At 42.3% G+C, this 15,505-nt stretch overlaps 1 protein-coding gene across 3 annotated transcripts in view; it reads right to left on the reverse strand.

Annotated features, from left to right (window-relative positions):
• The window catches only part of PHRF1 (PHD and ring finger domains 1), a 131,955-nt gene that overhangs the window by 105,317 nt on the left and 11,133 nt on the right, over positions 1-15,505 (reverse strand). For all 3 annotated transcript variants that reach the window (XM_068260267.1, XM_068260268.1, XM_068260269.1), the window contains exons 2-3: positions 5,275-5,379; positions 292-363 (exon numbers count right to left, since the gene is read on the reverse strand). In XM_068260267.1, coding sequence (XP_068116368.1) covers positions 292-363; positions 5,275-5,356 — 154 coding nt within the window. In that variant the 5' untranslated portion in view covers positions 5,357-5,379. The remainder of the gene's footprint in view (positions 1-291; positions 364-5,274; positions 5,380-15,505) is intronic.

Here is a 15,505-nt window from a genome sequence, read left to right on the forward strand (position 1 = left end):
CTGGAAGTAAAAGTGGGGACATAAGGAAAATAAAATTGTTTAGACACAAATCAATCGAAGCAAAAATTACATCATCAACCTAAAACCAATTTTTTTACATTGTTAATTTAGTACAATGTGGAAAAGGGTGTTTCTTGGAGCGGGTGCATATGGGGGTCAGTAGGGGGCCAGTTACTGTCATTCTTAGTGAATATTTATACTGTTTGGCACATAAAGAGTCTTAATGATAAGGCATTAGGTCTCTGTTGAGATTCTGAAAGCGACAGTGTTTTGATTTTTTTTTATACTTACCAGACCCATCTTCCTCTTCACCATCTTCTTCTTCCCCTTCAGTACCAGATTGTTCAGACTCTCCAGAATCTTCTACCATCAGAAACATAGCAGTATTACAAACACATTATACACAATTAATTTGCAGAATTCCTCATTACGTACTGAATTCCTATGTATTGCAAACATTTTAACTAAAAACCTAAAACTAGGTCTTTACCACACATTAGCTTCTAGTACCAAAACCCAGTGGAAAGGCTTGCATGCTGATTTTTTTATGCGGAGCTGAAATAGGCGGCTCATGAAAAAAAAGGTAGCCAGGTGGGTGACACGGGAGAATACAGGGCCGGAGCTTCTCTGTCTAGGAGCAGAGCGGATGACAGCCGGGTGCTCACCAAAACTAGCCGGGTGGAGCAACCGGCTAAAAGAGCCTGCGGAGAACACTGCCACCCTGCTACGGCGATAGTAGGCAATGGGGCCAATAGTATCCTAGTGATAACCTTACGTTCATTGAAATCACTGCAAATTTAAAGCAATGCTACAAAAGACTTATAATATAATTACTTCTAATGCAAGTTTCCATTAAAATTTGCAGATAGCATCTGAAATGGCTATTCATTACACGTGTGGATTGTGTACTTGCTTTTGTGGAATATTAACAATCTAGAAAATGGCCATCTTGCAGCATAAGTAACAAAAAGCAGAAATTAAAAGCTTACTTGTTTTCCACACCTGGATAATCCAATGACTGGCAGAAACCAGGAATACCCCAATATTGCTTTTTCTCCAAAGCATTAAAGGTACCTAAAGTGAAACAAAGGTGGCCACTATAACTTATCTGGGGCTTCTTTCTGCCCCCTGTAGTCCTTCAGGCACCTTGCAGGTATTCCGCTCTGGTCCGTTCAGGAGCAGTGCCCCTCAAAAGCTGGCCGAGAGACCTAGTCGCAGGCTACTGCGCATGCGCAGCCTCACGTCCCCTAGATCATGCTCTCGTGGTCAGCAGCATTGAGGGCCTGAGCCCACTGATGAGTTTTTAAAAATGCATAAAATCGCATGCATTTTTCAAGCATTTTTGAAATGCGTTTTAATGCATTTTCATGCATATAAATGTGTTAAAACGCATCAAATGCATTTTTTAAAAACGCAACAATGGGCTCAGTCCCTCGCAGTACGCGCAGTTGCAAATTTTTATGAACTGTGCAAGGGCAGAACGCTCCCAGCCCCGTAGCATGATCGAGGAGGAGCAACACATGGGGCAGCGCATGCAGCTTTCAGAGGGAAAAGCTGCTGAACGAAGCATAGTGGAGCAAATTCAAGGGACCTGAAGGATTGCAGGGAGCTGGAGGAAGCTCCAGGTAAGTTAAACTGGCCGCCTTTGTTTCACTTTAGGTTTCCTTTAAATTGTATAAAATTTGTTTTAAGTTATTACATGCAAGCAAGCTGAAATAAGGCTTGCCATAACCTGGAGTGAAGTACAGTAGTAGAAGGCACTACAGAAGCTTTATTGCTGTCCACAATTCCTTTACTGGTGACTCCCTGAAATAAATATATCCCTTGGTGTCACCATGACAGGAAGTAAGAAATGCTCCACAACAAGGACACCAACAGCAATAGGTAACAGAAGGTAAACATCTTTTCTTTCCATACTGTTGAAAACAAAGCATTTATGGAGGCAGATGAGCATAAAGGTAAGGTTGCACTGCCCTTTAGTTGAACACATACTGTATATCGTACACTGTATATACAGATATCAATCATACCCTACAGTCCTGAGACAAGATTGCTGTAGCATTTGCTGTCAGAGTAAAGGTGGCCATACACTGGTCGATTTGCCATTAGATCGATTAACAGATAGATCCCTCACTGACCGAATCTGATCAGAGAGGGATCGTATGGCTACCTTCACTGCAAACAGGTTGTGAATCGATTTCAGCATGAAATCGATTAACCATCTGTGAAGCTGCCGCTGCTGCCCCCCGCATACATTACCTGATCCGGCTGGCACGAGTCCCCCGGTATCCGCTGTCATCTACTCTGCGCTCGGCTCCAGCTTCACTGTACTTCCTGTCCGGGGAAGTTTAAACAGTAGAGGGCGCTCTATTGTCGTCGGGCATTCGAACGGCGCTATTGACGCACTCCCAACCCGCCAGCGAACAAGCGTAATCTTCCGCACGGACAGGGACGATCGATTTCGGACGGAAATCGATAGTTCGGTCAGCGTTTGCGCAACGATTTCACAGCCGATTCGATCACAGTGATCGAATCGGCTGTATATCGGCGGGAAAAATCGGTAAGTGTATGGGCCCCTTAACTGTCTGTGATTCCAAAAAGGAGATGATAAGCTACAATGCAGGCTGCCCGCCCTGAAATCACTGCAGCCTGCCTCCCCCCCCCCCCCCCCCCCCCCCCCCACACTCTAAGGCTCGCTGCACACTGCATGCCATTCTGATTTTTAATCGGTTTTTACATCCGATTCCGATTTTTAATCTTTACTGCATGCTGCGTTTTTTCCTCCGTTTTTCTGTTGAATGTATTCAGGGAAAATCGGAATCGCAAAACGGATTTGCAGTGTGCAGGGAACCTTAAGGACATTTACTCATGATAACTTGTACAGCTCCCAGGAACTACAGGGAAATCATGCATTCAATATAGCAGAAAATGGTCGCTTTTAACCTTTTGGATAGAATTCATTATATATCCCCTAAGGTGGCTTAGTTCACACACGGATGGCAAAACGCAATCTATTAGCATCTGCGGAGGAAATATTTGGCGATTGCGTTTCTCATTTAAGGGAACAAGAATTGCATTGCAATTGCCACCAAAATGTAGCATGCAGCGAGTTTGTGATGTACGCAAATCGCAGGCGCTGCAGGGAGAATGATCCCATAGGGAAACATTTGTCACATCACTTTGCTTATCCTCAAAAGAGCCCTAATGTGAACCAGCCCTAAGGGCTTGTAGCTGTGCTTTCCAAAGCTAGAACAATGTAGTTGTGCTTTCCAAAGGTAGTCACAATTAGGCAAGATTTAACCACAAGCATGGCTCTAATTAGTGAGGCTGAAACAAGCCCTAAACCCATTGCAGGTATTTTGAAGGCCTTTTTTTGGTAATCGGGATTCCTGTATTAGTCAAAAGAAGATGCCTGCTACCACCTGTGAAAGTGCAACGTAATGCTATGGAGCACCTGAGAGCGCCAACCATTGATTGGCTGACAATGTGCGCTAAGCACATGAGTGCAACTGCTACAAGTGTCTGTCAATGCCTAGCAACACTTGCTAATACTAGCAATGCATGAATCAGACTGCAAACACCTTTAGGGTACAATATGAATGGCTTTGTGAGTAATGCACCTATGTGATTGTAAAATAAATAAGGAAATAGTAAATTCTAGATTATAAACCTCAAACATACAACATACAAAATAGATGCATCTCTGATGTGGCAGTGTCCTGTTTATACTTCACTGCCACACCTATAAAACAAGTAGCTCTTGAATAATGTTAACTGTATTAATGCAGCAAATACTACTTGGTCATTTTGTTCCGCAGCCGGTGACTAAGCAAACACACTAAACGTGTCAAGGAGCAGCTCGCTCAAGTTAATATATGCCAAGTATTTGCAGCTTCAGCATATGGAAAGGTTTCTAGTAACAATAAAATAGAGAATGAAGGATGAGGTGCTAACCAAATAAGAAAATTCAATTACAATAAAACAGAATTTGTGCATTTATTACTTAATCACAATAAAGGTGGACACACACACCATACAATTTTCAAAATGTCTATTTAATTCACAAATTACCACCTATTTTTCTGATTGCATCTGATCATTGTAACACACACACACAAACATACACACACAATTTTTTCACAATTATAAAAAATAAATTACTGAAAACTCCGAGATAATTGCTTGGGTCTCTAAATTAGGAAATTGGCACTCTGCACTACACCATTCAATTTTCATAAAAATTGATCAGAAAATCAAATCATATCAAAAGAAAATGTAAAACCCGATCAGATTTCCTGCTTAAATAAAAGTAGGGGGAAAAAAAAAAAAAAAAGCTTGATTTTTCTGTACAACCGATCATTTTTATCGAATTGCTATAAAATCCGATCATTTTATTGTAGCATGTGTGGCCACCTTAAAGAGACACTGAAGCGAAAAAAAATGATGATATTATGATTTGTATGTGTACAACAGCTAAGAAATAAAACATTAAGATCAGATACATCAGTCTAATTGTTTCCAGTAAGGGAAGAGTTAAGAAACCCCAGTTGTTATCTCTATGCAAACAAGCCATTAACTCTCCAACTAAGGTGGAGAGGGCTGTTATCTGACTTTTATTATCTCAACTGTTTTCTTTTTCTCTGCCAGAGGAGAGGTCATTACTTCACAGACTGCTCTGAAAGACTCATTTTGAATGCTGAATGTTGTGTAATCTGCACATATTATAGAATGATGCAATGTTAGAAAAAACACTATATACATGAAAATTAAAAATATGAGAATATTTTCTTTGCTGCTAATCTTCTAGTAATTATTCATAGTACACAACCAATTCACTATATCATATTTTTATTTTCGCTTCAGTGTCTCTTTAAAGAAGATAAAATCTGTCAATATAATGCAGTAAAGTTATTGCCACAAGCCTGAATACTCAGTGCATCATGTAAGCCTCTTTTCCACAGGGAGCTGAACTGCTTGTACGTCTGGCAGTTCAGTCCCTCGGCTGCCAGTCCATAAGAACCATTCAGCTGCAACTACATGCAGCTGAATGGCAACACCAAACGTGACATGCGGTTGCATTACCCGGTGGTAAAGTACAGTCTCATGTTGTGTCCACCATGCTAACATGCAACTCCTTGGGCCTGTCCGCAGCCCATGTCGAGCACTAGTGAGAGCCCAGGAGGTGAATGTTAGCAGGTGACAGTGGATGAAATTCCGGCCTTCATCTGTCTGTGGAAAAGAATTATGCTAGCATCAGTGGACAACAGTCATTACCATCATCGCTGGCTACAAAGGGTCCTTGCTGACCATTGTTATTTCTGCCAATGAGCTGGTCTTGATTTTCTTCATCATCCATTGTTCAGCATCAGAAAAGTCCCCCTGCAATAAATACAAGCAAACATTACATTTCATAGATTCAACCTTGAAGAGGCCTAATGATAAAAACCCTATAAAATCAGTGGCATACAAGTAAGGTAACCGTTCTGGTTGGCCCTCTACCTCTTCTGAAAGACAGGTCCACACAACTATGCAACTTCCACAGCTAGCAGTCCAAATTACATGTTTTGCCGACAAAGATTTATGTAATACAAAATGATGCAGTAAAGCTACTAACGAAGAGAACTATTCACTGCAACCGCAGGCGAAACAACTGTAATATGAGCACTCATACAAATTCTAGGGCCAATTTAAAAAGGAATGATTTATTTTTTTAAGCACATTTGCTGCATTAAAGGACATTGGAGGTGACGTGTGACATAATGAGATAGACATGTGGATCTACAGTGCCAGGTACACAAATAACTGTGTTGTGTTCTTTTTTTTCCTTTCTCTACCTGAAAGATTTAAAAATCAGGTATGCAAATTTAAGTGTCTGTCCAGGTTGGGACAGGGTCAGACTACTGCGTAACCCTTACTGATAAGGAATTGCAGCCATAAAACACTTTCCTGGCAGTATAGGAAGGCAGGAAAGAAATAAAAAGGGTAAAAAAATCATAGCTTTTAGCTGTGGCATACTTTAATGAACGTGTCATTAAAAAAAGTCCATAAAAACAGTAAAAACTTGAAAAGTAGATTTAAATATAAAACAAAACTGTGGGATAGCTAAAAAAATTCATTTATAGAAGGAGGAGGACAGATACAATTGTTTATCTCAGATTATTTTCACCTCAGATGTCCTTTAAGGCCTAGTTCACACTTCCAAGTGCAGATGGCCTTGTGATCGAAATTCAACGCCTGCGATTGTGTGTCATCTGCCCTGCCGATCCCATTCACTACAAAGAATGGGTCAGTACTGTGCAAATGCTTACAGTGCGATAGCGCATTGTACTGCTGTGCAGCACCTGTAGTCTGATCATAAGACAATCTATAAGCTTCTGATGTTCTTGCGTGTCCCACACTATACGTGTTGCCGAAATGTGCACAGCAATGCACATAGTGTGAACGAGGCCTTAGTTGTGTTTAGCAGTAATACACGTTTTCAAAAACGTTCCTGTTTATGAATCAGAAAGATATAAAAACTTTGCAAATTATATTATTTTTTTTTAAACTAGATACCATATGACAAGATATATTTATACACTGCACAGCGCTGCGTAATATGTCGGCGCTATATAAATACTAAATAATAATAATAATACCATCATGTACAATGCAAAAACTCACTCTTGGCAGCAAGGGATCCATGTAATAGTAGTCAAGTACTTGAGGGTCAATATAGACTTGTAATGCTTCCGTTATAAACACTGAGCAGAAACATGTGCTGGGTTGTACTGTACCACAGTGAACAAACGCAGCAGATATGTAAGAGCCCATGCAATAATATGGAATACATTGCACCTGTCCACTGTCTGTCCATTGTCCAGTGCAACAAAATGAACATGTATAACATGAGTATTAACAAAATGGATACAGTGTGTAAAATGAGTATTAACAAAATGGATACAGTGTGTAAACCGCTTTCACATTACAAAAGCAAAGTTGCAAACTTTGCCACATTGTTCTTTATGGAGCTATTTTATCATTACTAAACTGTAGCAGTCTTTCTTGTACTTATAAAGCTTGCCAATCAAAAACTATTTTTAGTACACAGCATTAGAAATAAACAAAATCCTAGGTATCCTCCATCATAGATGTTGTGGCTCAGATGGCTCTGTACAGAAAGTACAACGTAACGCCTGACAAAGAAAAGGGTACCCGAGCTGAAACTCCAGTCAAAAAGTAAATACCTACCTACAAGGCTTTTAGGGCTCGTTTCCACTATCGCGAATCTGCATGCGTCCAACGCATGCAGATTCGCACATGGTATGCAAGTGGGTGGGCCTGTTTCCACTGTAGCGTTGGTGATGTGCGTTTTTTTCAGCGGTAAAAAAACGCACAAAAGAGCCAACGATTTCGCCTGCGTCGGGAATCCGTGCGAATCGCCGCTAATGTATTTAATAGTAAAAACGCATGCGGTTTTTACATGCGTTTTTACCCGCGATTTCGCGTGCGATTTCGCACCTTTTCCAATTTTATTTTGCCCTGGCAGTGTCATGGTTAATTTCGCATGGCACCCTGCCATGCGAAATCGCACGCGAAATCGCGGGTAAAAACGCATGTGGAAACGCATCCGCAAGAGTTTTTACAAGCGTCGGAATGCGGCCGAAATCGCGTCGCAACAGTGGAAACAAGCCCTCAGATCCTATAGATGTGCTTCCTACAGCATCCTCGGTTCCCGCTCAGATCTCACAAAGACTTCTAACAGAGGCTTGTAGGCAATCTGATTGAGGCCATTTTCCTCTTCAAGCAAGAGCGCTGCTGTATTGCACCTGCATGTGAACAGCCATGCCTGCACAGTAAGCTGGAGCCGCTCAAGCACGAGCAGCTTCATGTTACTGTGTAGGTGCAGCCGCAGCATGGAGTTTTGGTAAGTAGGAATTTGCTTTAAAGCGGAATATAACCCTGCATTTCAACTTTGCTCTAAAACATTATTTACAGCATATTATATGCAACCAGCATTGGAAGGGTTACACACACAGCTTTAAAGTTCCTGGAGAGAACTGCTGCCGCATCGGATGCTTACATAGATACATTTAAGCAAAACAAAATGTAACAACTGTGGAATGTGACTCACTCTCTCTGACTGTGCAGGAGCTGGAGGACAGCCAAAGAGTGTGTAACATTCCTCACTTGCTACATTTTGTTTACTGAAATGTATCTATCTAAACTTTAGCAGTTCTCTCCACGAACTTTAAAGCTCTGTGTGTAACCCTTCCAATGCTAGTCTAGTAAAAAAAAAAATGCTGGTTGCATAGAATATGCTGTAAATAAATAATGTTTTAGAGCAAAGTTGAAATGCAGGGTTATATTCCGCTTTAAGCAATAGATGGTTGTAGGTCACCCCTGTGGTGAATCTAGCGCACCAATGTGTCGCCCATTAATCCGGAGTGCCAAATCATCTTGGCCGAGCACACAGTTTTCCACCTTACACAACCTGCTGGAAGATGCCTCATCGTGCACTGCACTGTGATACCTTCTACACCCTCCTTAGAAAGCGTAAGTATCGCTAGCCTATAAGTTAGCAAAGTGTTTTCTACAGCACTCAGCCCCAAACGGTTGCCCTAGGGACTGAGTTCAGATTCCTGTGGGCAACAGTCATTGTGCATATGTAGGCATCTTTACTCTCCTGGAAACATCAGTACACAGTGTCAGGTCGGCTGATACAGCTCAGCAACACAACAGTCAACCATGACTGTGCTCTCTACTCCTGCCTACCATAAGAGAAACTGGCAACTTCTACTCTGCCTCTGCAGTTACAGCCTCTGCAGTTACAGCTTCTGCAAAGTAGAATTTTTACAATTTACAATGTTTTAAATATCTGTTCAATTTAAGAATTGCAATCAATTTTTCTGACTGATTGTAAACACGATACAATAAAATGATCCAATTTTACGGTAATTTGATAAATATGATCGGATCGCCCCAAAAAAATTGAAAGCTTTTTTTTTTTTTAATTCGACTGAAAAATCCGATCGGATTTTCCTTTTTTCAATTTTTATCGAACCGGAATGCTGGAAATTTTTCTAAAGATTGTATGGTGTGTTAGATTTTAACCTCCCTGGCGGTCAATTAAATCCCCCAGGGAGGCAGAGCAGCACTATTTTTTAAATTATTATTTTTTTTAAAATCATCTAGCTAGCCTAGCGCTAGCGGCATCCCCCCACCCCCTCCGATTGCCTCCAGCGTTCAGGCCCATCAGCAAATCCCGTTCTGAACGGGATTTCTTTTAGGGCTTCCCCCGTCGTCATGGCGACGGGCGCGATTACGTCAGAGGGAGTCCCGATCCACCCCTCAGTGCTGCCTGGCACTGATTGGCCAGGCAGCGCACCGGGTCTCAGGAAGGGGGGCACCCTCTAACGCGGCGGGTATCGGCGGCGATCGTAGGTAACACGCAGCTAGTAAAGTGCTAGCTGCGTGTATAAAAAAATAAAAATAAATTTTGCAAATCGGCCCGGCGGGGCCTGAGAAATCCTCCGCAGCGGCTTACCCAGTGTCTAGCACGGGGTTACCGCTAAGGAGGTTAATATACACACCCTTGCAATTTTCTCTGCGTTTCCAATCATTTTTATCATAATTGGGGTAAAAATTGTACATATGTGTGTGGACCATTGGTCATATTTTTGACAGGGGACTGCCTTGTCACTTAACTGTCCCTCCCAACAGCTCACAATGTAATCCCATACATAGGCTGATGCCCGTGTATGGGTAGGCTAGTGTATGTATCGCTGTCTAGTGCTAATTTGGGGGGTGGGATAAAAGAAATAGGCTTTTAAAAAAAAACAAAAAAACATGATCATCTTTTATTAATAAAAAAAAAAAATAAACACTGCAGCAGCAGAGACTACCAAAATAATGCTCTATTAGTGGGAAGAAAAGGAGGTAAAATTCATTTATGCGTTAAGTTGTATGACCGAGCAATTAACCATTAAAGCTGTGAAGTGCTGAATTGTAAAAAAAAAATGGCCTGGTCACTAGGGGGGTATAAACCTCAAGAGGTTAAGCAATTAATTATTAAAGTGTACCCGAGACAGGGGAGATCAAAAATGTATACCTGGGGCTTCCTGCAGCCCCCTCCAGCCAGATCACTCCCTGACCACGGTAAGTCGTCCAGTCGGCGCAGGCTGGCTGTGCGCGCTTCCCTGTACTACTGCGCAGGCGCAGAGCGCTACGTGAGCGTGCAAAGCAAGCCTGCGAAGTATGCCCTGGACCGGAGGTCTTTCCAGGGCAATTTGCAGAGGCTGCGGGTAGTGAAGAATGGCAGTGTGGGAGTGATCTGGCAAAAAAGGGGGCTGGAGGAAGCCCCAGGTATGTATACATTTTTTTATATCCCCATCTAAGGTTTCCTTTAGGAGTGAATTCTAAACAGCAGCCATAAAAAAAGTCAGACCCATTGAACTATTCAGAACTAAATTATCAGCATCGTTTCTTCAGCCAGATAACAGTGTTTTGCCTTCTATTTACCTTTCAGGACATCACGCTACGTTTGCCTTTGACTGCCTCATGAAGTTTAACACTTGCTATACTTTATTTTTATTTCAAATATTTATATAGCGCTGACATATTACACAGAGCTGTACAGAGTATATTGTCTTGTCACGAATTGCCCCTCAGAGAGCTTGCAAACAGGGATGCTTCAAAAAATGGATTTGGATGAAATCCGAAGGGTTTATTCGGATTTCTTCCAGATAATTAAAACACCTGTGCGAGTGGGCGAGGGGGGGGTTAGATCCATCCATCGGTGCCTCCCACGATGCGTTCCAAGCCGTGGTCACACGATTACAAACACTTCCTCCTTCTGAGTTGAAGAGGAAAGGTTTGTAGTCATGTGACGCGCTTGGAACACCTCGTGGGAGGCTGATCAAAGATGATGTCTGATGGAAAAGATTAACCTTCCTCGCCCACCCGCACAGGTGCTTTAATTACCTGGATAAAATCCGAAAAAAACCTATTCGGATTTCATCCGGTGATCATCACTGCTTGCAAACAGAACAAAGTAAAATGAGACCGAGAGCCCAATATAGTGTAGCATGTTTGTAAGTCACAAATAAACAAGTATATGACTTCGGGCAGTTATACTTACAATAGTGGGTACAAAGGCAACCACTGTATAGGTAGGTGGGGAGATTATGACCCGACCCCACTCGGGGTTAAAGATAATCTGTACTGTCCAATTTGTACAATAAAAAACATACTGATCGAGTCACTGATCTCCTGGATCCCTCCCTGCCGTTTCCGCCGTGATGCTGGCTTTTAATCGCCAGTTTTAGGCAGTGTTTACATACAAAAAACATGGCCGCTAACCAGGAAGTGGTGTGTGTGTTTCTAGTTTAGCCTGATTGGCTGCAGCCTGTGTCACTCTCACTCCTTTTCCTCTCATTGGCTGCCGCCCATGACTGTCCGTGTCTGCCCCCTCCTCACACTCCAGCCAGACAGGCATCTCAGCCGAATTATGAGGGCAGTGGCTGCCACCACCGCATCGCGTCCATGGGGACCCCCGTCCCTGCTACCATTTCCTTAGGGATTCCCTGCATTTACAATCAACAATCGCTATTGGTGTGGGGAGGAGGGGGGAGAAAGGGAGGAAATGACCTCACCATTGGCTTCAGCTGGAGGGAGTAAAGATGGCCCCTGCCAGCAAACAAAATTCTCTCTATTTACCTTTTATATTTTATAAAATTCACTGAAATCAACACTTGGACCGTGCAATATACATGTTATGTAAGTAGAGCTAGTATGTATCTACTTATATATGTCATTTTTTAATCTGGTATAGTATGGCTGACAGCTCTCCTTCAAGGGTCCAGAGACTGCTGGTATGGAAGTAGTTAAATCCACCAACTCCAACTCCTTAGTTTAGGATTCCACCGACTGACTCCTCGACTCCAACTCCTCTAATTCGCATATTACAATCTTGTTGATTGAAGGTATGTAACATAAAATTCATCTCTTAACTGCCAACGCTTAGGAATTTAAAAAGACAACTGAAGTGAGAAGGATATGGAGACTGCCATATTTTTCCCTTTAGTCATAGACTAAAACTAGTCCTTGGTAAGAGAGTACTTGTAAAAGGTACAGGCCGGAACAAAGAATATCTATCAGGCCCTAGGCAATGTAACTGTGGGTACATGTAAGAATGATGTGCAGGTACTCTGCAGGAGAATGAGGGGATTCTTCCACTTTTACACATCTGAACATGGATCAGGCCCTAGGCAATGTGATTGTGGGTACATGTAAAAGTGATGTGCAGGTACTCTGCAGGAGAATGAGGCGATTCTTCCTCTATTACACATTCTTCATATACAATCTGAACCAGGTTTATGGGCGATAGACAACACCTCTGTGTTCAATGTGCACAACATTCTCAGTGGATTCTCTGCAGCTCTGTGGGGAGTGGATATGTAGAGTATAGTACTACTGTGTAACAAAGTAAAACTGAGACAGATGAAATTAAAGTTTTATACATACCTGGGGCTTCCTCTAGCCCCTTTCAGGCTAATCAGTCCCTCGCTGTCCTCCGCCACCTGGATCTTCTGCTGTGAGTTCAGGTACTTGAGCCACTCTTGCTTAGTTTGTATGCACACACTCCGCCGCGAGTGTACTACACCTGTGCAGCACCATTGCGCAGGTGCAGAATTTTCTTGGCTGTAGGAGCAGCACGTGGCCGGACAGCACTGACTGGCTGAATTACTGGGACTCATAGCAGAAGATCCAGGTGGCGGAGGAGGACAGCGAGGGACTGATTAGCCTGAAGGGGGTTGGAAGAAGCCCCATGTATGTATAACACTTTTCTTTTCATCCTTCTCAGGTACCATTTAATTCGTAGTCACCAAACCAAATTTTAACAACATATCAAATTATTTGATTTCATGAGCAAAGGGAGTGCATACATTTGCATAAACCAGCATCAGCGCAGAATTATTTCCATCTCATTGACCATCTCTATTAGGGACACAGCTACACATCAGGCTTTATTCTTACAGCATAGATGTTATTTAGTATATATAAGAGATTCCTGTGTACACATCATATATACTGTACAGTCACAATCAGATATGTATATCTGACTTTAAAAATACGGGGACTGCTTTACTGAAGCAGCACAAGTAACTAATTTTGATTAGTTTATTTCATTTTTGTGGACTAAACACAGCTATTACTGTATGTATAAATTATTTATGATGACTATTATCTGAGAAATAAAACATTTTATCATATTTTCTATTTTAATTACAGTTTGAATTCATTAATTTTTTCCCCGACTCCGACTCCAGGCACCCAAAATTGCTCCGACTCCAACTCCACAGCCCTGGTTAAATTAAAGAAGAAAAAAAAAACAAAAAAACTCAACCTCTTCCTAAAAACAAGGCTTCAGAATACCCAAGCAGCTCGGAGTGACCCAAAACTACTAACAAAATACAGAGCACTAAAAGAGACCAAAAAGCCCTCCTACTAAAAACCGCTCGGTGTAGTTTGTCTTCTTAAAACAGAAGGTATTTGCGATAATTCAGCTTTGCGTGAATGGCTGTGGTCTCCCACAATGCACCGCTACTGAATATGCAAATTCTCTCTTTATGCCCTCGTAGCCAGGCTTACATCCAGAACTGCTTGTGAATAGCAACCCTATAGCTTATTAAATTTACAGGGCCACAATAACCAGGGCTGTGGAGTCGGTACAAAAATCCACCGACTCCTCAGTTTAGGATTCCTCCGACTCCTAATTTGCATATTACAATCTTGTTGATTGAAAGTATGTAACATGAAATTCGTCTCTTAACTGCCAACGCTTAGAAATGTTAAAAGACAACTGAAGTGAGAAGGATATGGAGACTGCCATATTTATTCCCTTTAGTCATAGACTAAAATTAGTCCTTGGTAAGAGTACTTGTAATGGTACAGACCGGAACAAAGAACATCTATCAGGCCCTAGGCAATGTAACTGTGGGTACATGCAAGAGTGATGTGCAGGTACTCTGCAGGAGAATGAGGCGATTCTTCCTCTATTACACATTCTTCATGCACAATCTGAACCAGATTTATGGGTGATAGACAACACCTCTGTGTTCAATGTGCACAACACTCTCAGTGGATTCCATGCAGCTCTGTGGAGAGTGCATATGTACTGTATAGTACTACTGTGTAACAAAGTAAACCTGAGACAGATGAAATTAAAGTTTTATACATACCTGGGGCTTCCTCCAGCCCCCTTCAGGCTAATCAGTCCCTCGCTGTCCTCCTCCGCCACCTGGATCTTCTGCTATGAGTCCAGGTACTTGAGTTAGTCTGGCGTAGTGCGCATGCACACACTCCGCCGCCAGGAGCATACTACACCTGTGCAGCACTATTGCGCAGGTGCAGAACGCTCCTGGCTGTGGAAGTGGCATTCGGCTGGACTGCACTGACTGGCTGAATTACCAGGACTCATAGCAGAAGATCCAGGTGGTGGAGGTGGACAGCGAGGGACTGATTATTCCTGTGTACACATCATATATACAGTCACAATCAGATGTGTATATCTGACTTTAAAAATACGGGGACTGCTTTATTGAATCAGCACAAATAACTAATTTTGATTGGTTTATTTCATTTTTGTGGACTAAGCACAGCTATTACTGTATGTATAAATTATTTATGATGACTATTATCTGAGAAATAGAACATTTTATCATATGTTCTATTTTAATTACAGTTTAAATTCATTAGGAGTCTGCATTTTTTCCCGACTCCAGGCACCCAAAATTGCCCCGACTCCGACTCCACAGCCCTGACAACAACCCAACATGTAGGCTACCTGTTTTAGACTATTGGTCCTCCTCAGTGCATGGCCGGGATTGATATGGCTCTATAGGATAGCAGCTTGGACCAGAACATCAGAATACCCAAGGCTTCTCCCTGACTGCAGCTGTACTGGAGACAAAGCACCTTTCCACTGAGGGCCCGTTTCCACTTGTGCAGTGCGAATCGCCGCGGTAAAAATTCGCATGCGAATTTCGCATGTGGGTGTATGCAAATTTTCAGCGAATTGAATGATGCTGTATGCGAATTTAACCATGGCAGTGCCTGTGTGGTTTTCCATTGATTCCATGCGAATTCGCATGAAAATTCGTATACACCCGCATAGCGGTATGCGAATTCTGATGGCTCTGCCACGCGGATTTTTCACACGGACGAAAACGCTCAGAAATCCTGACAAGTGGAAACAGTCCCATCCACTTGCATTGGCTATGCGAATTTGCATGCGGCAAACGCATGCGAATTCGCGATAGTGGAAACGGGCCCTTAAAGTGGACCTATACACCTATTGCACAGGACAGAAGGAAAACAGAGAATTGCACCCGGTATGTATTTAGAAAGTTAGCCAGTCTGTGTCTAATCACAATTGTAATTTGATCTATCACTGTGAAACTGACTGCCATGGCAGATAAGCTCATTTGAAAGCACAGGATGTTAACAATATGTCTGCCTCCAT

Source organism: Hyperolius riggenbachi, chromosome 11 (genome assembly GCF_040937935.1).
Source record: "Hyperolius riggenbachi isolate aHypRig1 chromosome 11, aHypRig1.pri, whole genome shotgun sequence".
Classification (NCBI taxonomy): Eukaryota; Metazoa; Chordata; class Amphibia; order Anura; family Hyperoliidae; genus Hyperolius; species Hyperolius riggenbachi.